General features: G+C 33.1%; 3 protein-coding genes across 5 annotated transcripts; 1 reads left to right on the plus strand and 2 right to left on the minus strand.

Annotated features, from left to right (window-relative positions):
• Positions 1 to 277: 277 nt before the first annotated feature.
• LOC118443529 (gamma-interferon-inducible lysosomal thiol reductase) lies at positions 278 to 4,556 on the plus strand. The gene is made up of 6 exons (XM_035870627.2): positions 278 to 419; positions 496 to 615; positions 684 to 820; positions 936 to 1,126; positions 1,219 to 1,539; positions 1,614 to 4,556. Exons 3-6 carry the CDS (start codon positions 709 to 711, stop codon positions 1,698 to 1,700), a joined length of 711 nt encoding a protein of 236 aa, XP_035726520.1. The 5' UTR covers positions 278 to 419; positions 496 to 615; positions 684 to 708; the 3' UTR covers positions 1,701 to 4,556.
• On the minus strand, positions 3,408 to 11,324 carry LOC118443530 (calmodulin). Of its 3 annotated transcripts, XM_035870631.2 has the most exons (5): positions 11,182 to 11,324; positions 10,940 to 11,003; positions 7,395 to 7,569; positions 6,638 to 6,880; positions 3,408 to 5,914 (listed from the first exon to the last, which is right to left on the minus strand). In XM_035870631.2, exons 2-5 carry the CDS (start codon positions 10,940 to 10,942, stop codon positions 5,886 to 5,888), a joined length of 450 nt encoding a protein of 149 aa, XP_035726524.1. In that variant the 5' UTR covers positions 10,943 to 11,003; positions 11,182 to 11,324; the 3' UTR covers positions 3,408 to 5,885. The 3 variants fall into 3 exon arrangements, with proteins under 3 accessions (XP_035726524.1, XP_035726523.1, XP_035726525.1); XM_035870630.2 differs by having other exon boundaries at positions 10,940 to 11,279; XM_035870632.2 differs by lacking the exons at positions 10,940 to 11,003; positions 11,182 to 11,324 and adding an exon at positions 7,783 to 7,802.
• A 6,407-nt stretch (positions 11,325 to 17,731) lies between these two features.
• On the minus strand, positions 17,732 to 26,726 carry Sbf (SET domain binding factor). Its single transcript, XM_035870363.2, has 24 exons — positions 26,102 to 26,726; positions 25,944 to 26,029; positions 25,594 to 25,881; positions 25,294 to 25,513; positions 24,947 to 25,188; positions 24,564 to 24,869; positions 24,311 to 24,488; positions 24,030 to 24,234; positions 23,094 to 23,951; positions 22,783 to 23,020; positions 22,501 to 22,696; positions 22,108 to 22,417; positions 21,814 to 22,007; positions 21,322 to 21,720; positions 21,031 to 21,247; positions 20,744 to 20,945; positions 20,486 to 20,631; positions 19,562 to 20,407; positions 19,352 to 19,499; positions 19,095 to 19,240; positions 18,793 to 19,019; positions 18,505 to 18,711; positions 18,334 to 18,416; positions 17,732 to 18,265 (listed from the first exon to the last, which is right to left on the minus strand). Exons 1-24 carry the CDS (start codon positions 26,199 to 26,201, stop codon positions 18,173 to 18,175), a joined length of 6,135 nt encoding a protein of 2,044 aa, XP_035726256.1. The 5' UTR covers positions 26,202 to 26,726; the 3' UTR covers positions 17,732 to 18,172.
• Positions 26,727 to 26,748: the final 22 nt, after the last annotated feature.

The raw sequence follows: 26,748 nt of genomic DNA on the forward strand, positions 1-26,748 counted from the left end.
GAACTAAACATATGTATGACTTATTATATCTAAATAAAGTGAACGATTGGCGCGTTTCTTAAAATGGCATGCATCGGTAAATTTTTGTACCGCCACCCAGCGAAAGAAAAATACAACTACGGTGTTGTTACGCGAATTAACAATTATTATAGAAGAAATAAAAATTATCGTAAAGTTTTCTTTACAATGAAACAATTTATATTAACTTTATCAATTATTGTATGAGGTTATACCTTTTGAATGTTTGTCAAAAGATTAATGACAAATATTTTTCTTTCTTGATTATACCGGAATACGTGTCAATTAACGTTCATACATTTTCTTGAAACATAAGAAGGTGAAATAATATATTTATCGGAAAGATAAAAGTGTTTTTTTTTGTTTTATCAAAAGCATAGATATATAATAAAGTTAAGCAAGTATGTTTTAATTTTATCAGAGTATTATTATTTATTATTTAATAGGTAAAAGATTTAATGTTTTTAATTTTTACAGTCAAAAATTAATTTGTGCGTGGTGTCATCTTAAAACATCATATCAACATATGGACCTTTAAAATAGGTATAAAAATAATGTCTGTATGTTTGCAATCTTTATGGATACGCTTACATATTGGTAAGTTAATATTTATATAATTATATATATGCATAAAATATCTTTTAATTCTTAATTTTATATTTTAGTATTTATAGAGAAAAAATTTAGATAATGGGGTTAGGTAGTTTTCGATGGAAACTATTGCTGATTGTTATTATAATTATATTTCTATGGCAATCTTCAAAAATATGGTTATCGTTTGCTCAAGATCATGTTACAGAAGGTAGGAAAAAATTATTTTTATACATATATGTTTATAGTTATTTGACAAAAAGCTCGATAATTACATGCAATATGAAGTTAAGTTTCTCTTAACTATTTTTTATCAATTTAAATAGAAGAATTTTTGGAAAGCGAAGTAAGGATAATAGAGAAGGAAGTTAATGCAAAAGAAATAGTTCATATAACTGTATATTATGAGACTCTGTGTCCTGATTCACGAAGTTTTTTTGTATATCATTTATTGCCAACTTACATGAAACTAAAGGAAAATGTACAGATCACATTGATACCATATGGAAAAGCTACGGTAAAGTAATATATTTAAATATTATAATTATATAAAATAAAACATTTCATAATAGTAATGATAGCTAATAATAAAAAATTTATATATTCTAGACAACACAAAAGGATCATACTTATGAATTTAAATGTCAACACGGACCAATTGAATGCCAAGGAAATATAATACATGCATGCGCCATTGATCTTATAAAAGATCAATCACTTCTATTGAATTACTTATCTTGCATGATTAAAAATAATATAGATCCAGAAAATATCATGGAAATTTGTGCACAGAAAATGAATGTGGATTCTAATGTTATTTCCAAATGTTATTCCGGAGCAAAAGGGAAAGAACTTTTAGCTAAATACGGAGAATTGACAAGTGCTCTTAAGCCACGAATTTCTTTTATACCTACAATCTCTCTTAATGATGTAAGTATATAATAATCCTAACTATGTATTAATATTTGTTTTCTATTTATTTAAACATAACATAATTATTTTAGAGCGTTAAGGACCAGGCTAAAATCTTGAAAAACTTATTACAAGAAGTATGTTTACTGTTTAAAATCAAACCTGAAGGTTGTCTATGATCAAAGTATATTATATGTTAAATGATGTTTTTAATCAATGAGCTTCATTTGAATCTAATGAATTGAAAATACCTTTATGAAATATATTTTTGAAAACACTTATTCATCTGTTTTTCTTTACTTTTTACAAAACATATTTAATTTTTACAAAACATAAATTAATTTTTATATTGAATTTTTTTTACTACATCTCTGTTTTTCTTATAATGTTCTTTCATATGATTGTGAGATTGCCAAAGTAACAACTAACATAAAGCAGGAATACAGACATATGCACATTTTTATACATTGGAACAATTTATTAACTCAACATTAACATTTTATACAAACTGTGCTGCTTCCTTATGTACGATAAGAAGTGTTAAGAAACATCCATGATTAATTTTTACTATCTGAAAGATTAAACGCTGATTGCAACCATTTTTGACATGATGCATTGAAAATAGGTAAGTACTTCTGCCATATTGTTTATATAATAATCACTAATCAATGTAAAAGGCAAGCAATTCTAATCTTATAATTAAATTAATATCCTCAGATCTAAGATCAGGAATAACATAATAATCGAATAACAAAAAATTTTCAATAATAAATTAATCAAATGTCTATATATTTGGCAACAGAAAAAAAAAAAAATAAAACTAGTTTATTTCAGAGAAATCTCTTAAAAAGTAAAAACAATCACTGATTCTTAATGGAACGATTAAATCGTTAAAACAGCATTAATAACATACAAATGATAATCCTATAACAACTGAAGCATTTTCTTCGAATGAAAGTGAAAACGTAAATTGCAAAGGTTGTCGCAATTAATGAAAACATTTCCTTGGTTAAATGATAAATCAGAAAATGAAAGCATGATCAAAGAGAGGAACTTAAAAATACGAATCGTATCAAGCAACGCACGATTTCTATATATATATATATATTTTTTTTTTCTTTTTAGGATGAAATTGAAAAATGAATTTTATAAAGTGAAAATATATCGACATATATCGCTTAGACTAATTTTACCGAGAGACAAGTTTATGTTCACAAATGACATCACACGTATGAAGCAATTACCAATTGCGTAAATGCATATTCATCATCAATGTCCTGCGTTGCGATCTATAATATCTAATTCACGAGGAGGAAGATTTTACAAGCGAGAGATTTTATTTAATTACACGCAGATATGTATGTAAAATACGTTTTGTCACGAATAACGAAACGCGTTATTTTTTAGCAAAGGAATCTGAGTGCCATTCATGAAATGCTAAAAAAGATGAAAAGAGAGCTGAAATGAGAGGTCTATTGGTAATTAAAAAAGGACAAGTAATAAATATTTGTGACCTAAAAATGAGGATACATTTATTTTGTCTTTTTATAATCAATGCAATCTAGGTCACCAGAAATACAAGTAGTAGTTCACCCTTTTTTTCTTATTCTGTTTTTCACTTCAATATTAAATAATAATAATAAAGGACTGTGGAGGAATTGTTTCTTTTTTTCTCTTCATTTTGTCGCAAATTAATTTTATGTATATATAATATATATTACATATATATTATGTCTGAACAACCCCCGGATGCACATACACGCATTTAGATGTGTTTTATTACGCGTCGTGTTACCGTGTGTTGTTCTTTGCTCTCAAGTTTTTAAGTAACATTATCGCGTACGGATCGCACAAATTTACACCAGTTTTCTCCGTTCTGGTTGTGATCTCTCTCTCTCTCTCTCTCTCTTTTTTCTTTTCTTTCGTTTTTTTTTTCTTTCTTTCTTTCTTTCTTTCTCCGCTTAACGAGACTGACACGACGCACCCATGGGCGAAGAAAAGCAATGCACCGATCACTTGTGTAGCTTGACTTCCTTTTAACACCCCATCATCATCCCCTGTTTATCCATTTAAACTTTTTTTTCCTTTTTTATCCAACAAAAGTGGTGTCGACGTGAGATGGTTTTTGCGCACGAGTGTTATTATGAGGTTTCCTCGATGGAAGGCAAGATAAAAACAGGAGATTATACGGAACCGGAGATAAAACACACTTTGTTATTAAATGTTGTATAATGTGTTGTTGTTGTTGTTATTGTTCTGTTTTACTGTAATTTAATTTTCTATGTTTTTCTTTTTCTATATAAGTGTGCGTGTGTGTATATGTATGTATATGCATGGTAACTGTTCTCTCTCTCTCTCTCTCTCTCTTACTCTCTCAATCTCTCACAATTTCTTTCTCTCTCTCTCTATCTCTCTACGTGTTTGTAATGTGTATGTGTCGTATATGTCGTATGTGTAATATGTACGTGCACGTGCGACTTGTAAACGCGTTACGAATGCGAAACGAGACGCAACGTGAAAAAGCACAGGGAGAAAAGAAGCTTATCCATAGGAACGCAGAGATCTCGATCTGGAGCTTTCTAACTAATCCGCGATACAAGTAATGTTCTCTTTACTTCTTCATTTTTTTTCTTTTTTTTTTTTTTGTTATAATTTCTTTATTATTATTATTATTATTATTATTATTATTATTATTATTATTATTATATTATTATTATTATTATTTTGTTTTCCTTATTAACACGATTCCTCGCATGACGTAGACAATTAATCAATTTCGAAGGAGACAAGGTGCCAAAAAATGTATCATTATTTGAGATCTATAAGAAGTGCTGCTTGCCATCTTCCACTGCTATGTATATATTTTCATTTTTCTTATATAAATTATCATATAATCTATAGTGACGCGCAAGCTAAAGGTGTTACTTAGTAGTACACGATGTGCCACTACTTATCGGCGGATATCCTCTTTTTTCTTTCTTATTATTTTTTTTTCTTTTTTCTCTCTTTTTTTTTTTTTTTTTTTTTTTTTTTTTTTTTTTTAAAGATAATCGACACACACAACTCAGATTTCTTCGCTGTCTTTTTCTCTATATTATACTCTTTTTCTCTCTCCCTAGAAAATGAGGTCCAGACCGAAGTCTCCTTATTAAAAGATATAGTTATGCTATTCATACATATTTTCGTAGTGGAATTTACCACACTTGCAGGATATTTATCCCATAACTCTCTCAGTCACTACAAACTTCGTTAATTAAAATAAAATCGACAGATGTACACGCGGTAAGTAAAACTGCGATGCAATAATATAACGCTACATAGCGTTTCTTCCTTTTTCTATCCTTCTTTTCTTCCTCTTTCTATCTCTTTTTCTTCTGGTTCATTTTTTCCTCTGGGCGCATTTCTCTCCTTCATTTTACCAAAATTTTTCACTATTCCAACGTGCATTTTTTTAATTTTTTTTTAATTTTTTTTTAAAATTTTTTTTTTTAATTTTTTTTTTAATTTTTTTTTAATTTTTTTTTTTTTTTTTTTTTTTTTTTATTGATGTGACAATGAAAATGAAGATGAGTAGTAGTAAAAGGTAAAAGGCTTATAGGAGAAGGAAAATATATGTGTGACACAGATATAATAATAAGATTTACAATTTAAAGAGTTTAAAGAGGAAGAGATAGATAGAACGAGTGTGGAAAAACGGATAGAGATGAAAAGGAAATGCACTTCTCTTTCTCTCTTCATAAGTTTCTTTCTTTTATAATTAGAGAACATAAGCGCACAACTATGCATCTTACGTTTAAATGTATATCACTTTTTAATTTTTTTTTTCTTTCTTTCTCAATTTTTTTTCTTGTGTTATTGTTGAACAGAAATAAAACGACTGTGCGGGTGTATTTGTGTACATGTGTGTTATATGTTATATGCGTATGTATTTTTTCTAATTGTTTTTACCTGTTCATGTGTGTGTGTTGTGTGAGTGCGAGTGTATTTATGTGTGTGTGTGTGTGTGTGTGTGTTATGTATTTTGTAAGTATATATGCTCGACAGAGATAATGATTTTAGCGGTATAGCTCTTTAAACAGTTGATTTGCCCTGTATTTTTTACTTATCGACAACGAGATGATTAACGCGTATCGGGCGTTGACCTTCCGCGCGGATTTTTTATATATATATATATATATGTAGACTTCACATCCGGATACAAGGTTTTGTTTTTCACTTTCTGGTTGGTTCGCATTTTGTGTTTTACATATATTTTATACTCTGCATCTTGATTTTTTTTTATTTTTTTTTATTTTTTTTTTTTTTTTTATTTAGTACGTCAACACCACTTCAAGTCGCAAGTTCTTCCATTATACTGGTTGCATTCACTTTGATGTCATCATTGTGACGAATTCTGGATAAAGAAATAACAATATCACAAAAAATATACATTTCATCATTATTAGAAGAATTAATTCCAAATTTACAGTCATCGTATATTCAAAAGACAACTGGTAAAGTGATAATGTGGTACACACACATACACAGAGGAGAGGATGTAATTAATAAACTGATACATAAAATGGGCCAAAAATTCCTAAGTGATTTTAAAAACCAATTGATCTTTTTTCTCTTGAAACTTTTTAAGTTAATATATATATATTTGTTTTTTCTTCTTCAAATTGTAAACAAGCTTAGCTTGTAGTTTTACAATTCTTACACTTGGGAACTTTTCTAAAAGAATTAATACGGAATTTACAGCCATCGTATATTCGACATTAAAAACAACTACCTTGATATGGTGTACACATACAGGAGGAAGGATGCAATAAATTAATACACAGAGTGGATCAAAAGTTCCAAAGTGATTTTCAAAATTAATTAATTTCTTTCCCTTCAGATTGTAAATCCCAGTCTAGCTGCTTAGTTTTACAATCCTAGGAGACCTAGGAACTTTTAATACACTCTGTGGATCAGAATCTCTTCTATCTCTGGATTCAAACAAAAACTCATCTGCAAATGACACTAGGTATTTCTACTTGCGAGAAAGAGAAAGAGAGAGTTTTAGCATAATAGAATAATAATAATAATATTAATATTAATACGTAGATAGATAGATAGATAAATAGATACAAACCTTCGTAATTAACTTGGCCGTCTCCATCGATGTCAGCCTCTCGAATCATTTCGTCGACCTCTTCGTCGGTAAGCTTTTCTCCAAGATTTGTCATGACGTGTCTAAGTTCTGCCGCGGATATGAAACCGTTACCATCTTTATCAAACACTCTGAACGCCTCCCTTATCTCCTCTTCACTGTCAGTATCTTTCATTTTGCGTGCCATCATGGTCAAAAATTCCGGGAAGTCGATGGTGCCATTACCTGAAATCCGTCGCATGATGTATACGAGGAAAATAAGAGCTCCGAGGATAAACTAAAAAATGGTAAAAAAATACGATAATATGGATAGAAGAGAGAGAGAGAGAGAGAGAGAGAGAGAGAGAGAGAGAGAGAGAGAGAAAAGATGAAGAAAAATGATGTATGCATTATAAAAATATAACGTGTTTTTAGCGGTACACCACGTTTAAATAAAACACGTCTAAACTTATATGTATGATATATATATATATATTATATATATATACCTATATAATTATGAACTAAAAAGATGTATACCTAAGTAGCATGAATCGATAAAACTATCGTGAACACATAGCGTTCCAGAAAAAGAAAATAAAAATCATCGGGTATTATCTATAAAGAAAATTGAAAAATGTTATTTTTTCGTAGATTGTGTTCTTTTTTTTCCAAGGCAAATTTTAATCGAGAATATGTGTTAACGTATTTATTTATCTTTTTATCGAAGAAGAGATTTAATGTATATTGTTTTATATACCATCTGCATCCACTTCGTTAATCATATCTTGAAGTTCAGCTTCCGTGGGATTTTGACCAAGAGATCGCATAACGGTACCCAATTCTTTGGTAGTTATAGTACCATCGCCATCTTTGTCAAATAGCGAAAATGCCTCCTTGAATTCTGCGATTTGTTCCTCCGTCAGTTGGTCGGCCTATCGACAAAAATATAAATGATTTTTATTTTGCAATAAAATAAATTGTCTTTCTTTTTCTTAAACGAACATTGAAGACATTGCATCAAATTCTTTAATATATATATTCTTTTTTTATAAAAATAAAAAAAAAAAAGAAATAAAAAGAAAGATAATAAAAATAAAAATAAAAATAAAAAAAAAAATAATAAATATATACATATAATTTCTAACCTACAAAATATTTCTCTGCCTCAATTAGATGTTCGTAACTTTGAACGACAATGAAAATAGTTCATCGATTTTCTTTTTCCCACCCTCTTTAAGAAGAAAAATTAGAAAAAAAAATAAATAAATAAATAAATAATAAAGTTTATATAACATTTGAAGGTTTTGTAAAGAATAATTAGATGATATAAGTTATCATTCGAGTGATTCACGCAAAGATAAGAGATACGACGAAGACAAGAGTTAGGAATACTGTAAATGCAGAAAAAGAATTAATTCTCTAATCTTATCAATCGTATGTGTATTATTTTCTTAATTCCCAACTGATTCATACAAGATCCAATTTATTTCTTTTTTTTTTTTTTTTTTTTTTTTTTTTCATTTTTATTTTTTCCTTTTAATTACATTGCTCGATCTACGTGATAGGTACTTTCGATTTATCTTGATTAATCTCGATTAATCTAAAATAATCAAAAAAGAACATTTTCTTTACACAATATTTTCTTACACAATTCTCTATGTTGTTTTATCTTCCCTTAGGGAGTGTCACACAAGCACAAGGTCCGTTAAAATAGTATATTTTCTCCTTGAATTTTTTTATCGATATACGATAAACATACATACAGACGCACACATATATTACATATAAATACGTATATGTACATACATATGCTATTAGTATCGACTTATTTTAAAGGAGAATTAATTAATCATCGAAAAATTCAAAAAATCTATTCGTTTCTATATATATATATATGCATATATATATATATATATACGCACACGTGTGTATGTGTGTGTATACCCATTGTAGCTCACGCCACCATCATTATCGTCATCATTCTTTGATTAAAACGGAGATCGATCGTTAGAGTTTAGACCTTTACAATGAATCGTTCTTCTTTTTTTTTCCTTAGCCCACATTCTAAACTGCTTTCTGCATTTATTATACCATTACTTATACTACTACTAAGAGAGAGACAAGAATAAGAAACGAAGTAGTGAAACTATTCATAAATAAAAGAACATAACCTATATTTTTTAGACGAAATAAAGGATTGAAGGATATATTTTCATTGGAGGGAATGGATTATAAAATTCGTATGAGTCAAAAATAGCATAGAAAAGTGAAGAAAAATTTTAGAGTTAGAAAATAAAAGAGAAAGAGAGAGAGAGAGAGAATCGGCGCCGTACTAAGAGACCGCGAAAATCAATAGCAAGGTATATCGTAGAACAGTTGATTGTCGAATACCACGCCACATTACAATACTCTCTGCCACGAAAGCTGTATATAATATATACATGTATTACACACAGAGGGGTACGCAGTGTGTCATGAAAGTGAACTATATATTATTAAAAACTATCATATATATATATATACACACATATATATGTATATAGCATAATCATAAGTGATTCAAAGAAGAAGAATCATTGTAAGCTCGTTTATCGTCTCATAGTTATTTCTATGAAATTTCATTTAAAGATTTCGATTATCTCTTTCATTTCTATTTTCACGATATATCTCATTTGCGAAAGATGAACTCACTTCATGATAAATGCTAAAGGCTTGTTCAATAGAAAAAAAAGTACAACATATATATTTGTTGTACTTTTATATTATTTATATATACATATGTATATTGAAATGAGTCTAGATTAATCGTGAAGTTAGCGAGAAAAGATTAAACATGTTGAAAATACGTCATTTACCGGTCCTGTATCTAACTTCGGATCTCTCTTTATAGGCCGATTTTCAATGGTAGATCCCTACCTATCCATAATATCCTAAAAACGAAGTATATATTCTCTTATTATTATAACTTATTTAAAGAATGAAAAAAATTAACTGGATAAGAGAATGAAAATGGTACTATCAGTTAATGGAAATTTTACTATCGTTAAGAATTTTTGTTCGTTGTTACTGTACTATATTATACATCGCGAAAAAGAGAGAGAGAGAGAGAGAGAGAGAGAGAGAGAGAGAGAGAGAGAGACGACAGCAATACCAACGATATCATACAAAAAACCCAATAGAAACCGAATCGTCTGAGAAAGTTAGTGATGATATTTTGCAAGTTACTTTCGTTTGTGAAGGGGAAATAGCGATTTCAAGACGATTAACCGAATGGCGTTGATGTGCGACTCTTGGAAAAGTGGAACAACTTCAAACTAAAACAAGTCGTGCGTATGCGATATGCTCGTCATCGATCTGACCGTTATACACGTTAACACGGTTTCTCGAGCACGTAAGGGCGTTATTTCGCCGGCTGCGACACGATGCTTTTACCTTCCTTCCTCTTCTTCCCCTTTTCACACTCTATCTATCTCTTTCTTTTTCATCTACCCTTTTTCGAAGAAACGAATATACATACATACATATATATATATTTCGTTCGTCGTTCGTTTCACATTTAGTCTTCGTTCAAAGAGACAAACGAAATACGGAGGGGGATTGCACAATTCCTTTTTAAAATGATTCCTTGTGACGGTTTTAATCGACATGCCTCCATCCAAGTATAAAAATTAGTTATACATATACTACTAGCAGGAGGTAGCAGAGCGAGCAAAAGAGAGAGAGAGAAAGAGAGAAAGAGAGAAAGAGAGAGAGAGAGAGAGAGAGAAAGAGAGAGAGAGAGGAGAAAGAGCGGATCGATGTGCCAGGGCGAGAGAGAGGATATCCGACACGATATCCCGGTACGATCCCGGCTCGAGCCGGCTGCTGCTGCTACTGCTACTGCTGCCACCGTTGCGGCCAATTTCTATTGCCGTTACTCGATGATAGAAAAGGAAGTATGACGATAATGAATACGAAAACGTTTCTCTCTTTCCATAACGAAAGAGAAGACGATTTAGGGAAGCTCCTTGCAAAAGTGTACGAAATTCAACGATGGAACTCGTTTACTGGCACGTGCACGCTCGGTGGCGCGTCAACGCAGAGAGAGATAAATAGACTCTGTGTGTGTGTGTGTGTGTGTGTGTGTGAGAAAAGTGAGATGAGATAGATAAATAGATAGATAAAAAGAGAGAAACAGTGAGAACGACGATACAAGGATACACCGTCGTTGAAACGACGTCCGGACCGACACAAGTGAGCTTTTATTTCTCGTATATATTAATAACGTATCGCGACAGAGAAATAAGACGAAATAAGACTTACCATTACTTTTCGCTTCTTCTCAGGCTCCTTCGAGAAAGTTACGGAGCTTTACCCGTATGGGACACTAGACACAGGAAGAGAGCGAGCGGTATTATTCACAATATTGTCCTCTTCGTAACGGTACGACGTATTATAATTGCGCAGAGGGAATTGAAGCAAGCGAGAATAAAAGGAGAAAAGTATTTGTGTGTAGCTGCGTGCGCGAGCGGGCGCGGCGTAGAGAGCAGAGACAAGAGATATACCGGACAGAGAAATAGAGACAGAGACACAGCGGATACGACACCAGCGGCCGACGAGAAACGCACTCAGGACAGCAATGGAGTCCACCGTTCTCTATCGGTGTGCGAGGGCTCTGCCGCAAGTCTCGGCCGGCCGGGTATCACTACGCCGGCCAACCCCCACCACTCGCTCCTACGATCGTCGACCAATCACGCTCTTCGAGAGTCTAGTAGGCGGGGAGAGGTGTAGCGTACGCGCCACTCACGAGCGCGCCGTTTGCTACGCGCGCGAGAACTAGGACCACTAAGGACTTCCTACGTACGAAAAGAACGTCGTACGTGCGTCCCTTCGACGCGCTTCGAGAAGGAAACGTACGCAGGCTCCACGTCGTGCCCCGCAACGAGGGCTTCCTCGCTTGGACTTGCGAAGACGTTTCGCATGCGGGGTGGGTGCGGTCCCGTGTTTACAGGACAAGTCCGGGCGAACTAAACGGCCCTGTGATTGGCCAGCGCGCACCTGCAATGCGTCAGGCAGCCGCGCGCGGTGTACCGCCGCCACCGCCACCGCCACCGCTATCATCGCCGCAGTTGCCGCCGCCTCCGTCGTCGTCGTCCTCGCCGTCGTTTCGTCGTTCTCTTCCTTGTCATCGTCATCATTGTCGTCGTTGTCGTCGTCATCGTTAACATCATCATTATTATTATTATCATCATCATCATCATCGTCGTCATTATCATCGTCGTCGTCATCATCATCATCATCATCATCATCATCATCATCATCATCATCATCATCATCATCATCATCATCATCATCATCATCACCATTATCATTATCATTATCATCATCATTATCATTATCAGCATTGTTAATATCGTCGACCACCTGGTCAAAGCCGGCTTCCTGCATATCTATTCTTACCTGTTTCTTTCGTACTTCCTTCCCACTTGCACTTCCCCTTTTATCTCCTTTCTGATTCTGGACCGCCCAAAGCTAATTTTCCTTCCCTTTAGGCTATATACACCCTTCCCTTGCATTCTCCCTCGATCCCTGATCTCCTTCCGATAATCGGATTCCCCCTATCATCCCTTCTCAGCCTATACCTAAGATAGTACGCTCTCTTATCTATCTCCTCGACTTTTCTTCGATACAATCGAGATAACTCTTTGATTTCGAAGACCCATGAGTTGATATTATTGCCGATATATTGTACGACCTTCCGAGCGTTCCCAACTAAAGAAAGCTTAGGCTCTCTTTTTCTTATGCGATCTTTATTTCTTCCAGTAAAGCATTCAGTTATTAACAAATTCAAATCGGTCACCGGTTAAACGTCCATTGCGAAAGTAGATCCTACATTCAAATCGTTAGGCGTAGTAATATCGTTTTTTCGTTGTTTCGTCGTCAAGTAAAATAAGACTTTGAGAGGTCTAGATGCTTCTATATCGATTACTTGCTCCGTACACGCTCCCTCCCCCCTCTTTTCTCCTCATCCGCCACCTCTTTTTCCTCCTCCTCCTCCTTCTTGCTATCTTTCCTTCGATCTTCTAATTTTTATCCAACGATATGGTAACAAAAACTAATCGATGTTTTGACGAATGCCATCTACGCGGCGTTGAATGAAAAAGCAAAGGGGAATCGTCGTAACATCTGCAATACTATCACCCGCCCTTCTCTTTCTTTTTTTTTCTCTCTCTCTCTCTCTTTCTCTCTCCCTCTATCTATCTATCTATCTATCTCTTTTCTCCCTCCCTTGTCCTCTCAACTGTCTTTCTCAACGCGCTATTGCTCCCTCTCTCCCTCAAAGTCTCTTTCCATCCTTTGCAATTGTATATTATTAGACCTTCTCCAATATACAAGCTCCAATTTGTCGGTTGCGTTGTAATAAATAAGGAAAAGAAATTAATAATAATAAAAAAAAAAGGAGAAAGAAAGAAAAAATTAGTCTCAAATACGATCGTGGGAAAATCCCAAGGAATTCCGTGAATTCCATCAGGAGAGAGATAAGGAATCGTTCGTTAGCGGGAAAGTGTCTTCCGTGCACGCGGGGAATAAAACCTGAGAGATGCTATTATCTACCCCTAAGTGCTTTGGCATAATTTACACCTAAGGCGTGTACTTTCGAAACTCGAGACGGTATGCAGTATCCTACAACTCGTAGTACGCAAGTAAGCAAGCTAGAAGGTAGGCTGGAGAGGAAGGAAGGAAGGAAGGAAGATATAAATTGAAAAAGGAGATTGGCCTGCACTAAAGAGAGAGAGAGAGAGAGAGAGAGAGAAAGAGTCAAGGGGCGATTATTTTATTTAAAGATACATACATACATGCTTCTGTCCCTTCCCCCCATCGAACGATTAATCACAATTCGGGTTTCTATTCGTAGCTACTAATACCGTACTTGACCCAAAACGTTTGCAAAAAAATCTATCTATCGTACCCTTAGAAAGAGAGAAACAGAGAGAGAGAGAGAGAGAGAGTGGGAGTTTCAGCTTACTTTCAGTTTGCGTGCAGTGCGACAACCTTTTAAACATGATCGATAAATTCTCTCTCTCTCTCTCTCTCTCTCTCTCTCTCTCTCTCTCTCTCTCTCTTTCGTCTCTTACAATATATGTATGTATTTTATAACCTTTCGCGTATATGTTCTACGTCCCTTCTTAATAACGATCATTCTATGTTTATTTATCGAGTCGACGAGTCGATGTACTTGAACACGAGAGACAAAAATCGGGACTGTTTTTCTCCTTTGGATCGATCGACTTGAGGGAGGAAGGGAACAGAGGTTTTTAGAAAAACTGTGTCACACGTCAGAAACCATACGGCAAGAAAAAAAAATAAAAAAATAAAAAAAGAAAAAAACTACAGTCGATGATACTCTTCTTCTTTCTCTCTCTCCCCCTCTCTCTCTCTCTCTCTCTCTCTCTCTGGCGTTGTAACGAGATCAGAAAATTTGACGTGCTACATGAAAAGCCGGTCTCGGTATGGCTTTCTTCGGTATGTGATTTCGAGTAAGAAAGAAGAAAGAAAAAAGATAAAGGGTGAGGTTAAAGGGTAGGGCGTGGGGACGAACGAGGAGGAGGGTTAGAGAGGTGAGGTTACTTAGGAGGTTAAAAAGTAGGGGAAGTAAAGAAGAAGAGGAAGAAGACAAGAGAAGGAGGATGGTCGTCTTTGCTGCTTCGTATTTTACGCATTGTCGTAAGCTCTGCAGTATACATATATATACATACATACATACAGATATATAGATACATATATACAGGTGTATAATGCGCTAAGAGCGATGCGGAACACACACGTACATATATACACACGTTCAATCTAATTGGACGAGAGTTTTCTTTATATTCCTCGACGTCTGCTGCTGTGAGGCGGGTTGCGTCGTCCTATTATATGATATATGTATGTACATATCCTATGTATATCCATATATGACGCGTGTGTATTAAACGGCAAAAATCAATCGGGGGTGGGGGTGTGGATGAGGGGAGTGGGGAGAAAATTTACATAAAATGTAAACAGAGAGGAGTAATCTTCGTACTAAATATCACTTGCGGTTGCGGAAGGAAGAAAGAATTGGCTTTGCCTTCAGAAGAAAAGTTTTCAAAAAGTTTCGATGCCTATCTCTCTTCCCCCTGCATTGAGCGTGCGCAGGAATAGACGCGCAATGCGGCACGCGATAGAGTAGGATAGTTGGATTCATAATCGCTTTAGAAAGGAACAGAAAGAGTTGGATTCATAATCGCTTTAGAAAGAAACGGAATGAGTGCACCGGAGGAGCGAAGGGTATGCGAAAAGAAGAGGGAGGTTATGAGGAAGGGCAGGACAGTCGGAGCGAGAAAGAAACAAAGCATGACAAAGTGGTGGGGATAAAAGAGAGAGAAAGAGAAAAAGAGAGAGAGAGAGAACATTGAGGAAGAAGTAGGGAGTAGCAGCACATGTGAATGAGAAAGAGAGAGAGAGAGGGGGGAAGAACAAAATGCCAAATTGACTGACTGATTAATTAACTGATGCATCAACTGATGCAACCGATTGATGAATGCATCAGAACATTTCTTTAATGATTATTCTCAACGGGTTCTTATTCGTTCTATTTTTTTCATCATTCATGACGGATTCTTTTTCTCTTTAACGGTCTCCCTTCTGTCATTGAGAGACCAACCCACCCACCATCGTCGTTCATAGATTCGACAATATTTATATTTCTCCTTTTGAGAAACGTATCATTACGCGTAACAATATTGTGATGTAACAAGAACGACGCAATAATCGTGTAACGTGAGACTATGTACAGGCATTGTGTTTACTATGGATGAATTAATATTTTTTTTCTCTTTCTATTATTTTTAGAGATATATGTATGTTATTTTCGTTGTTACTTTTGCAATTGATATATATTACATCTACGAATGAGACATACACGTATATATATATATATATATATATTTAAAAAATTGATAGATTTTTTTGCGAGGGGTTATGTTAAAGATCTTACGAAATTACATTTAGATGTATATATACATAACCTTTGTAGGATTTTCTTTTTGATATTCTATTAAGATCTTTTTTTCTTTAAGAAAAATTTCAACAGAATTGTGTGTACATTATTTTTTTAATAAAAAAAAAAGAAATATTTATTATTGAAAATACACGATTCTTTTCTTTTCCTTTTCGTTTTTTTTTTCTTATCTTGATTTTTTTTCAATTGGCATTGTGTATTACGTATACTTACGCAATCGTTATTTTACCGAAGCGGAACAATTCCATTATTCGAATTTCCATTATAAAAATTGCAAATACATTTAATATGTTCGTTCAATATAGAGACATATTAATCATAAAACGTTAAGAGAATAGTAAGAAAAAAAAAGAAAAAAAAAAGACAATAACAATAACAACAAAAAAAAAACAAAGGCGATGATGATGCGTCGTCGTACGAAAGAAGACACACCTGCATTCTCGTCCTTTTCTATCGATCATATCCATATAAGAAATAAATAACTAGCATGCATATGTATGCGTGTACATCCTAAGGAAAAACTAAGAAATTCAATAGAAAAAAATGGACATATGTATTTTTATGGAGTTTGTATCACCAGTTTTTTCTTTTTTTTTTTTTTTTTGTTTTTTCTATCTCGAAATAATACGTAAGCTATTTGATAATTTGGATAATGCATGAAGTACGAGGAGATGACGTTCATCTTGCGAAACTGTCACGCTAAGATACTCCCTAAGCGCGGTGGGGTGTGGAGTGGGGTGGGATGGAATAAGGTGGGAGGGATTCAATCGATAGGGGTTCGCTGCATTATCGACGCAAAGAATTCTGTCAAAGCATGCGACCCAAGAAAAAAGGGCCAAGTAAAGATTATATATACATACACTAGATACATAAACACATACATATATATATATATATATATATATATATATATATCATTATCGTTCTAACGTAATTATTTTCAATTATTTTTTCAGGAAGGAACCCGGTAAAATCAAATTAATCAAATTCTATCTAATCCTTTTTATATAACGCGAGGAATGATTCAAATTGAATATCTCATTGAATTCCTTCAAATATCTTATACCATGAAATTATTTGATTAACGATCAATTAAATAATATTAACGTATTTAATTATGTATAAGTAATTTTGTAGTTTAATTATCGAATACGTGAACAGCGCAAAAAAATATAATTATCGTTATAGATAAATTGTCGCGATATACTGTAGTGCACTCTATATTGGAAATACGCACCTTCCGCTGAACTATCGTATTGGAGACCTTGGCCCGTATTCTCCTAGTGCCTTACTTTTAGTATTAAAGTGCGCAATATATAGTGCTATTTAGATGATGGTACGATTGTGTCCTTTCTTGTTTCCTTTCTTACATGTAAATACATCGAAGGTATGTATAATAGAATATAAAATAATTTATATTTTGTATAAAATTTCGATGTAAAATTTATATTTTATATCCCTCGATATAAAATGTTTATACGATTTTTTAATCAAAAATTTGTAAAATTTCTTCACCACATTTTATATTTTATTTATTATATATCTTAGATGATTAGTTCATGTACCTTGCGGTGCATGAACTAATGTGTACCCGCAGCATCCCTGGGTTTGACGCATCATTGAATAAATTGAGCATAGACATATTTAGGACATTGTCATTGATTTTCTTTCAATGTAGACACATCTCAATACTGACAAACTAGGTGGTTCACGTAGTTAGAATACCTGTTGTTTGTTGATATTTAAAAAAAAAATACACTGTATGATTATTATTTTTTCATAAAAAGAATAAATTAAAAATATTGTCAATTTAGCTCTAGAGGAGGTATGAATTAAAAAAAAAAAAAAAAAAAAAAAAAAATTATTAAATAAACATTTCAGTCGGTATTGATTTATGGATTGAAATAAAATGTTTGTATGGTTCAGTGTTTTAAAAAGTAAAGATTAGGGCTGTCGAGTAATAACAATAATGTAGTAATAACGGTACATTAATATTACATCAAGAGAGAGATATATATATATATATAGTATATGTAACTATATATATATAAATATATACAGAGTTTAACCTAACATTTTGACATTTACATATATTTATGATTTTCATTTATACTTTTTAACGTAAATATAAACAAGGTAAAAAAGATGTTAACGTTTGACAAAGCAAATATAGCGATCTCTCCTCTTCCAGCTGAAATCATTTTAACTTAATATAATAGCATAATCACAATGTACACTCTACATTCACATATTGAATCTACGACAATAATGTGAGTGCGACACTATTAATTTTATGAGACCTGTTTTCTTTCTAACAATTTCCACAGTTTTAAAAACTTAAAACAAAATTATCGCAGTCTATGATATATATATATATGTGTGTGTGTGTGTATGTATGTGTGTGTATGTATGTATTTGGACTATACAAGATTATATAACAAAAGTATAACTTGTATTATTCTATCAGTCACTTGCACGATTTAAATTAGAATAATGATCAAGCTGAGGTGCTACTGTAAACATGCTTGGACCTTCTCAATCCATTCTTGTGCAGTTGCTGCGTCACCAGCACAAAAATTGTATGTCCTTCGATTTGTACGGAGCTAAAAATATGAAGAAACATTTAAAATATCATGTAATATATAAGAAGAATGTTATTTGTATGCTTTACATCAAAAAATGATTTGTCATCTGTTTTCTTTGGCGGCCCTGGCATTGGTGCAGCTGGAGTAACAGACACAACTTCTGCCAAATCTGTAATGTTAATATATTTGGATAAATTCAATAAAATTTATTAATCGTCCATAAATTTTATTATAATTTTTATATAAATATAACATACCTATGTATCCTTTACAATGAGAATCTTCCATTGCATCGTAATACCTTAATTGATGCTTGATAGAATCTAATACGAACCACCTTTGCTTCCAACCTTTCAATAAAGCACCTCGCTTGTAAAGATATCCTTCGTGAGTTCTATTTTCCGCAACGTTACTAGAGAATTGTTCATAATATTGTTGCGAAGATGTTTGTATTGTAGTTACACCTGTTAATATAAACACATATTATGATATTTTATGAACTATACATTTAAATAAATTACTATAATTCAAGAAAATGATCTTACTTGAATTAACACTTCCATTATCTCCACCGCTTCGTGTAAGAGTATGAGTCTGTAGATTATCAGTTACTGCTTTGTATTTTGTGCAATTTTTTGGCACTGCATCTGCACACTTATCGTGACAAACGTGACCGCAATCAACGCATCGCAAACCAGCTTTTACGGGTCCCCATAACACACCGGAGCATGCATCACAATGAGTTGGAGTAGCTGAATCTAATCTGTCAAACCTTTGAAAAAGAATGTTAGGATAAAAAATTGTAAAATATTTTAACTCGTTGAATAAAATCTGCTTGTATAATTACCTATGTGGATGTGCATAAACAGAACCTTCGTTTCCAGCTGTATTTCCACCAGCTAATTTCCCCCTTAATAAAAGTTCAAAAGTAGAACGCTTATGTATTAATCTACCATGATATCTTACAAGCGCTGTACTAAATGATGCGTGTCGCTAGAAAAAAAAAAAAATTAAAAGAAAAAAAATAATAACACAAATATATATATAAATGGAAATATTTATAATAATAACAATTTTAAAAGATCTATCTTCTGTAATACATACAGCTAATGAATCTGTATTAGGTAATTCAAGTTTATCCCAAAGGACTTTCCATTTCTGGGGTAAATGTCCTAATTCAGTTTCTAATTTATGGATTTCTTCCAAAAGATGTGAAAATTGATCAGGTACCATAGCACTAATTCCATCATAACTAAAATATATACAAGATATGTTAGAGAAATATGAATGTTTAAATTTTGTTTAAATATTTACCCTTGTGTGACTACTTTTCGATTACTCTTCACAATACCATCAGCAGCTTCTGCTTCTTCCTCTTGTTGAGAATCTTGTTGCAATACTTCTAAATCATAAGCTGGACCATGGGCTAATTCTTCTTCTAAATAATATTGCCAAATATCAAGATTTGGTAAATGTGAAACAGGTCTCAAAACGTAATGTTCAGTATTTGGCGAATACATAAAATTATAAAATAGAGGACATCTTGCATGTTGTCTTTCGATATAGTCAAATATACTCTGGCCTAAATTACAACCAGTACTCGTTCCAACTAATCTACCACCAGGATATATTGTTTCATCGTCGCTACCTGTATCTACACCTTTATGATGGCTCGTCAATGAACCTCTCTTATCTTCAACAGCAGCAATACCACACTCCACTCTATCAAATTCACAATCTAACAAAAATGTGCGGAATCGACAAGATACTGAATGATATGCCAAAAATCTAAGATAATAATCATTAAATTCAAATGCCAATGGAAATTGCTTTTGAATTTGATGTATTATATCAAGGAATTGAAGAAAAGTGGGAGTGAAATTTGTTGTTTGTGAATTTGCAGCAAGATTACTCCTATGGCCAAATCTATGACCAAAACCAAGCCATTCCTTTTCGATCAAAGTTCGAAAACCGTCAATAGTTCTATAGTGTGGATCAAGACAAACTTGAGCAACAGAACAAACGGTTGCTGTTGTATCCCAACCATCTTCTAAACAAACTCCAACTGATGAACCTTGTACATCCATCAGGTCGATTACGGCTCCAGATAATTGCATTAAATTTTGTAATTGTTGTAACCATTCTGAACTTTCAATTAATCTAGAGAAAAAAGTTATTTATCAATAAAAAATATACATAAATATTTTATAAATCGAATATTTAGGACGATAGACTTACTTGTAGAAACTTTGATCAGGTTCAACATTTGGAGAACTTGGAACACATGCTCGCATAAGTTTTTTAAATGCAGCTTTAGTATGCCTTACATCAAAATATTCTACTGGTATAAAATCAGTTTTTGGAGTTGATTCTGTTTTAACACCCTTTTAGCAAAAAAAAAAAAAAAAAAAAAAAATGAAAAACAGAAAAATATTTAGTTGTATCAACAGAAAATTCTAATTAATTAGCAATATTTTTTTCTCTTTATTTAATTACCTTCATGTGAGATTTTTCTCCAAGAATATATAGAGCCGCACGTTGAAAAGTATGAACACATTCTGTTCCACTATCTGAGTCAGCAGAATGTCTCACTGTACCACGTTGATGAACAGAAGTTAATGAAGCTTGAGAATTATGTCTTTTATCTTTAAGTGAGCCCCAGCGTCCAAAATTTTTTGCTCCTTTACCACCTGATGATCTTAAGTTATTAAGATAAGGATAAGCTATATTATTATTTTCTATATAAATAATATATAATAGTATTATTATAAAGAAGAACATACCCTAATGTACCTATAGCTTTATTGAATGGATTTCGTCTAGTTTGTTCAGGAGTGGCATTACGATCCTCTGCAGCTAATAATAATGAATCTATGCTAAGAGAGGAATCAGACATGCCCCATGCTGAACCTTGACGCAATACAGATAATGGAGTAGCAGCTACAAGAGCCATAAGATATTTTTCTTGTTCCAAGGAAGACGTTGTTTCAGATGAAGTTGCTATAATTATGACATACTTATTTAAAATAAATATATTTAATTTGATCTATAATTTTTAGTTAATTGAATTATACCTTTTAAATTAGCAGCTGAAGTTGGATGAGCCTTTAACATACCCATGACACCTTTACCATGATAACCAGCACCTCTAACAAGAAGTGCCTTCGTTCTTGGATGCCTCCAAGTAATAACTGGAACTCTACTATGTCGATAAAGCCGACAAAACCTTCGAATACTTTCATCCGATACAGATGTAGGAACTATGAGAAGAGCGGGATAACTTCTGCAGATCATATATGCACAATTCACAGAAGACAATCTAAAAGGCTCGTTTCGTCGATTACTATATGGCCCATTAGCATATAGACCCAATCGATACCAATCTTTGACATAACTGCGTTCAGAAAGACGTTCCAAAGTCTTTGCATCGGTTGGAGGCTGACTTACAATTCCTGGTATTTCATAATCATCAACTGCAGATATTAAATATTTCATATTAAATAGAAGTAATTTAACAAGTATAATTACTTCAAAAGTAACTGCTAACTAATTGTAACAAAACTTACTGCTGAGATCATCATCATGACTTAAGTCATTGTTATCAGTGACTGGTAAACTCATTCGTCCAGGTAATGTCATGTATTTATTATTGGTCATTAAATTCATGTTTGGTAAAACGTATTTTTGCCTTTTTGATGATTGTTTTGGTTTAAAGCCAGCCTTTCTTGCTGTTTTCAAAAGGGTCTTTTTGGCAAATCCTCTGTAAAATGAGCATGAATATGAGAGAAGAAAAAAAACAAAAAACAAAAAAAAAGAAAAAATAATAAGAACAATTAGTTCTGATTATCTGTTATACTTACTTCAGTGTAGCATTTTTTTCCTTTCCTTTATGATGGGCAGTTTGTGTAACTAATGCTTGACCATTAAATGCGAAATGATGAAATATATGTGGTGGATAACGTGCTTTGTGAACTAATTTTCTCAATGTTTCTATGTTTTCTGGCGTTACTTCTTCGTCGAATGCCAGTTTTATTAATTGAAATGTACACGAACGTAATTGTAGTCCTTCTTGAAGACACTGATCTAAATGTGCCAAGTGCTGTACAGCAACACGCTTTTCCTTGGTTAATGATGTAACAGGAAAAGCTCGAACTACTAGTTGTTCACAAGCTAATGAAAATATCAATAAAAATGAGTAATTGTAAACTAATTTATATATAATTGTAACAAGAATAAAAGTTAAATATAATTACCAAATGGGTCACAGGGTATTCCCTTGAATACTATTCTATAATTAGTAAGGAAAATAGCTCCTTCTGCTGGCAACAATGGTGGTATTTTGGGAAGACCTGCAGAACTTTCTTCTCTACCATCTGGTAGAAGATATACGCGCAAACCATCCATTATGACTTCCTCACCAGGTAACATATTGGGTGTTAAGATTTTAGGCTGTAAAAAAGATGAAAAAAAAAGAAAGAAATTTTTATATTTGATTTCTTTTTTATCTTAATTATTTTTATGAACATATAACATACCTTCTGTATTGGTGGTAATCTCTTGCTTTCCCTATGTACAGCCTCAAGAGTTTCAATATGCATATGAACAACACCAGGAACCATTTGATGAAGACACCTTACATGTTCAGCGCTAACACCTCCTTCAGTACAAACACGGTCTACAAATCGTGAAACCATGCGTATAACAACACTACCAGTTTCACCAGGATCAGTTTCCTCGAATCCAGATTCTGCATCACCACTGTCACTTGCCACACTTTTTTCCCAACAAAAAATTATTACTTATAGATAGGAAAAAAAAAAATGAATATACATATATAAAAATGTACCTGTTTGTAATACTGTTACTAGCTCTTTCATCATCATAAACATTATCTTGACGATGAGTTTTTGCACCAATATCCAGAGGAACTAGTAAGTATACCATTCTGTTGGCATAATGAATGGTTTGACTGTACATAGTACTTTCTTCGCTTGCTATAAGTTCTTTTTGTTTTTCTGGATCAATAGCTGGCCAAATTCTCATTTGTTCAGCAGCAATTTCTAAAGCTGAGGGTTCCTGAGTTTGATATATGGAATAACGATCACGAAATGGAAATTCCTTATTTTCTCGTGGACTGATAGGATTTAAAATGCTATCATTTGCAAGTCTTGGCGGGGAATTATCACCAGGTAGATATAAACGTTTTATATCTTTTTGTACATCCAGATAGAAAGCGTCTTCCCAAAATTGTTGATTTTGCCACACAGGATGTTCTTGAATACAAGTGTATGCAAATTGTATAACACCTGTACAAAGTTTCCTACAAAATGCCGTTGCAAGAGGAAGAAGAGCAGCAGCTACACCATGTTCATCCATTGAGGAATCATCTTGTAATGCACAATTCATTAAACGCACTACCAAATCAAATTGTTGGTGTTCTAGCATGGCTTTATTACCAACGACATGCTGAGATAATTCCATACAAAGAGCTAATCGAGCAGCTTTGCTTTTTAAAGCTCTTAAAACTGCTGGGAAAGTTTTACGAGCGTCTGATATTTTATTTTCGAATATACAATTTATACAATTACGCAACACTTCTAATCTGCGTGCTGAATTGCTCACCAAGTGTCTAGTATCATGAACAAATGAAATATGTGGGCCTATAGGTACAATACGTGGTTGAATTGGTCTTAATGATGTCAATCTAAATGATATAAAGACAAATTATGTATTAATAGTATAAAATGATATTATAGATTATAAAATAAAAAAATATACCAACCTAACATTTAAATTGTTTTTGGCAAGACCTTCATCTATAATTGCTTGTACTTGCTCTGGATTGACACGAGGTAAAAGAGGTTGATGAATTCTTGCAAAGGCTCCTTCTGGTGGCTTTAAGATCTTTTGTACATATGGTTGAGGATTAGGATTTTCATTCGTATATAATTGTTGTGCAAGTTCTTGAATGTGTGTTAAAACAAGTCCTTGAATATAAAAACAAAATCTTAATGTTTAGAATAAATGTAATATTTATCGAATTAAGAACTTATTAATACTGACTATGATCTTGTGCTTCCTGTTTTAACTGATCACTTAAACTGCTGTATAATTCATCCCATACATCACAAGGTCTCCATGGTGGACCTCTTTCTGCAATAAAAGATGTAAAAAACATACAATCTAAAACTCTCGTTGTGAAGTCACAATCTGTTAAACCACGTTCTCCTAAGAAAGCAGCCTAAAAATATAAATATAAATGAAATTATAATATACACAAATATAGAATAAGAAAGAAATGTATGATAATAATTACCTTGTGAAAAGTAATAACTGGTTTTGGATGAATTCGTATTAATGTAAGACAACTACGATAACCTTGTAGCAATTGAGCAAAAGTTCTCATAAAAACTGCTCTTAATTCTTTATCTAACATTGGAGGATGTGGAGCTCTTGTAGCAAGAGGAGGAAATGCATAATCTGCACATGCTAGTTCTGGTTGTAAAACAAGAGATAATGCATCTTGTGTTTGTGAAAGAAGAGGTTCTGGGAGCAAAGAAAGTGATACTCCATCAGGAACCATTATAGATCCACCATCTAAGTCGGCTACTATCACATCCATCTGTTCAAAAGAATTATGTATTTCCATAGATAATATTAAATAAATATTATTTTTAAATTAACGAAAGTTTTTCTTACAAGTTCTGCAACCTCGTGCTTGAGTGAACTATGTACTCCCATTATAAATGGCGTGGGTGTACTGAGTACTTCGACTAGAGCCGCAGGTAAAAGAGGAATGTAAACATGTGTGTATCTAAATGGATACATCAATGCAGTTAGAGCACGACATCCTTCAGTTAATCTAGAATAGCTTGCAGAGTGAAAGAGTATCTTATGCTCTGTCATAACTGCACAAAATAACACTAGTACATTGCGAATACCTATTTAATTAAGAAAAAAAGGTTATAAATATTTAAAATAAAACATATTCAATCACACTCATAGACATATATATATATATAGAACAATTATTAGCTTTTTCTTACCTAATTGTTGAAATAAAAGATTTACACTAGTATGAGTTATTGGAAGTGAAGGACTAATTGGTGGTTGAAGAGCCTGACGATCACTTGCTCCAATACTAAATCGTACTTGAGGTCCTCCTGCAGGTGGTACTTGTATACATCCTAATATATTTCCCACTAATGTCTCTAATGGTATTCCAAGATTTTCTACATATACTGTGTAAATAATGCCAAGACAGTTCTAAGAAAAAAATATTTTTTGTCATTTTTTAGATATTATCTTTTAATCAACTCTCTGTTGATGTTTGACATTTTACATACCCTAAAAGTTTCAATATAATCTAATCTGGAAACCAGCACCAGACATTTAGGAGCATACATAATGCTATGATGTGCAATAGAAGGCATTGATCTAACCAAAGAACGGCTATCATTATCAACAGGTTCTTCTTCTTCATCTACAGGTTTACTTGGCATTATAGAGACTGTCTCATTGAAACACATACAAGCGCAATAATGACGATTTGCATCGATATCTGTTAATATCGATACAAAAAAGCGTGGTTCTTGTCTTTCTGTTGATAAAGCCCATCCTTGAGGTTGACAAAACTATGAAATGAATAACCATTAGTTGTAGACCACTAAAGAAGCCTATAAATAATAAGTCTTACCCATTCTATACCCTCAATAAATGGTGTATCAGACCAATCTTTTTCTGGAAATCTTTGTATAATGATCCCACTACTAATACCACCCCCTATAATATTATTAACATCATTATTGTATTCTTTCTTATAATATTAAATATAGGCATATAATGATATCTTACTTTCTTTCTCGTGATCATAGCCCACTACTACAAAGTAGTCGGCTAGACGAGACATTTCGGTATATTCGTGGGATTGAGTGGGGGTGATAGGACCCAACATCCCACGTAGTGTTTAATACACGTGATTTCATGGACTATATCCTTTTTAATAGCAATCAATATATCTTAACAACAAGTAACAACTTTTCATTTGGAAATATATCAAAACAAGAAGTTCCACAAACATGACACAGACACTTCACTATTCATGATGTTTTCTTCGAATGTTAGTAAAAAACTGTTCCTTTGATGGTCTATAATATATGATTTTATTATTAAAAAATTATTCAAAAAATGATTTACGTTTGTGCAGAGTAAGTTCAACGTCCATTGAATTTTCACAAAAACGCGCGAAACATACTAACTAAAGACAACTTCTTAGATATCCCATGAACGAATAAATATTTTATTCAACGTTACACGCACATTATATTTTATTCGGTTTATAAATCACGATATGATGCCACACCCCGAAGTATTAATCCATAACCTTCCAAACTCAAGCGCCACATTGAGTGTTTGTTGAACCGCGTATGAATGTTGAACGCACCAAAATCATATATACAAGGAAGAAGGAACGTTTCTGTCAAATCTCTACTTGCTTTTTC

The sequence above is a fragment of the Vespa mandarinia genome, chromosome 17, assembly GCF_050613455.1.
Source record: "Vespa mandarinia isolate Hongniang chromosome 17, ASM5061345v1, whole genome shotgun sequence".
Classification (NCBI taxonomy): domain Eukaryota; kingdom Metazoa; phylum Arthropoda; class Insecta; order Hymenoptera; family Vespidae; genus Vespa; species Vespa mandarinia.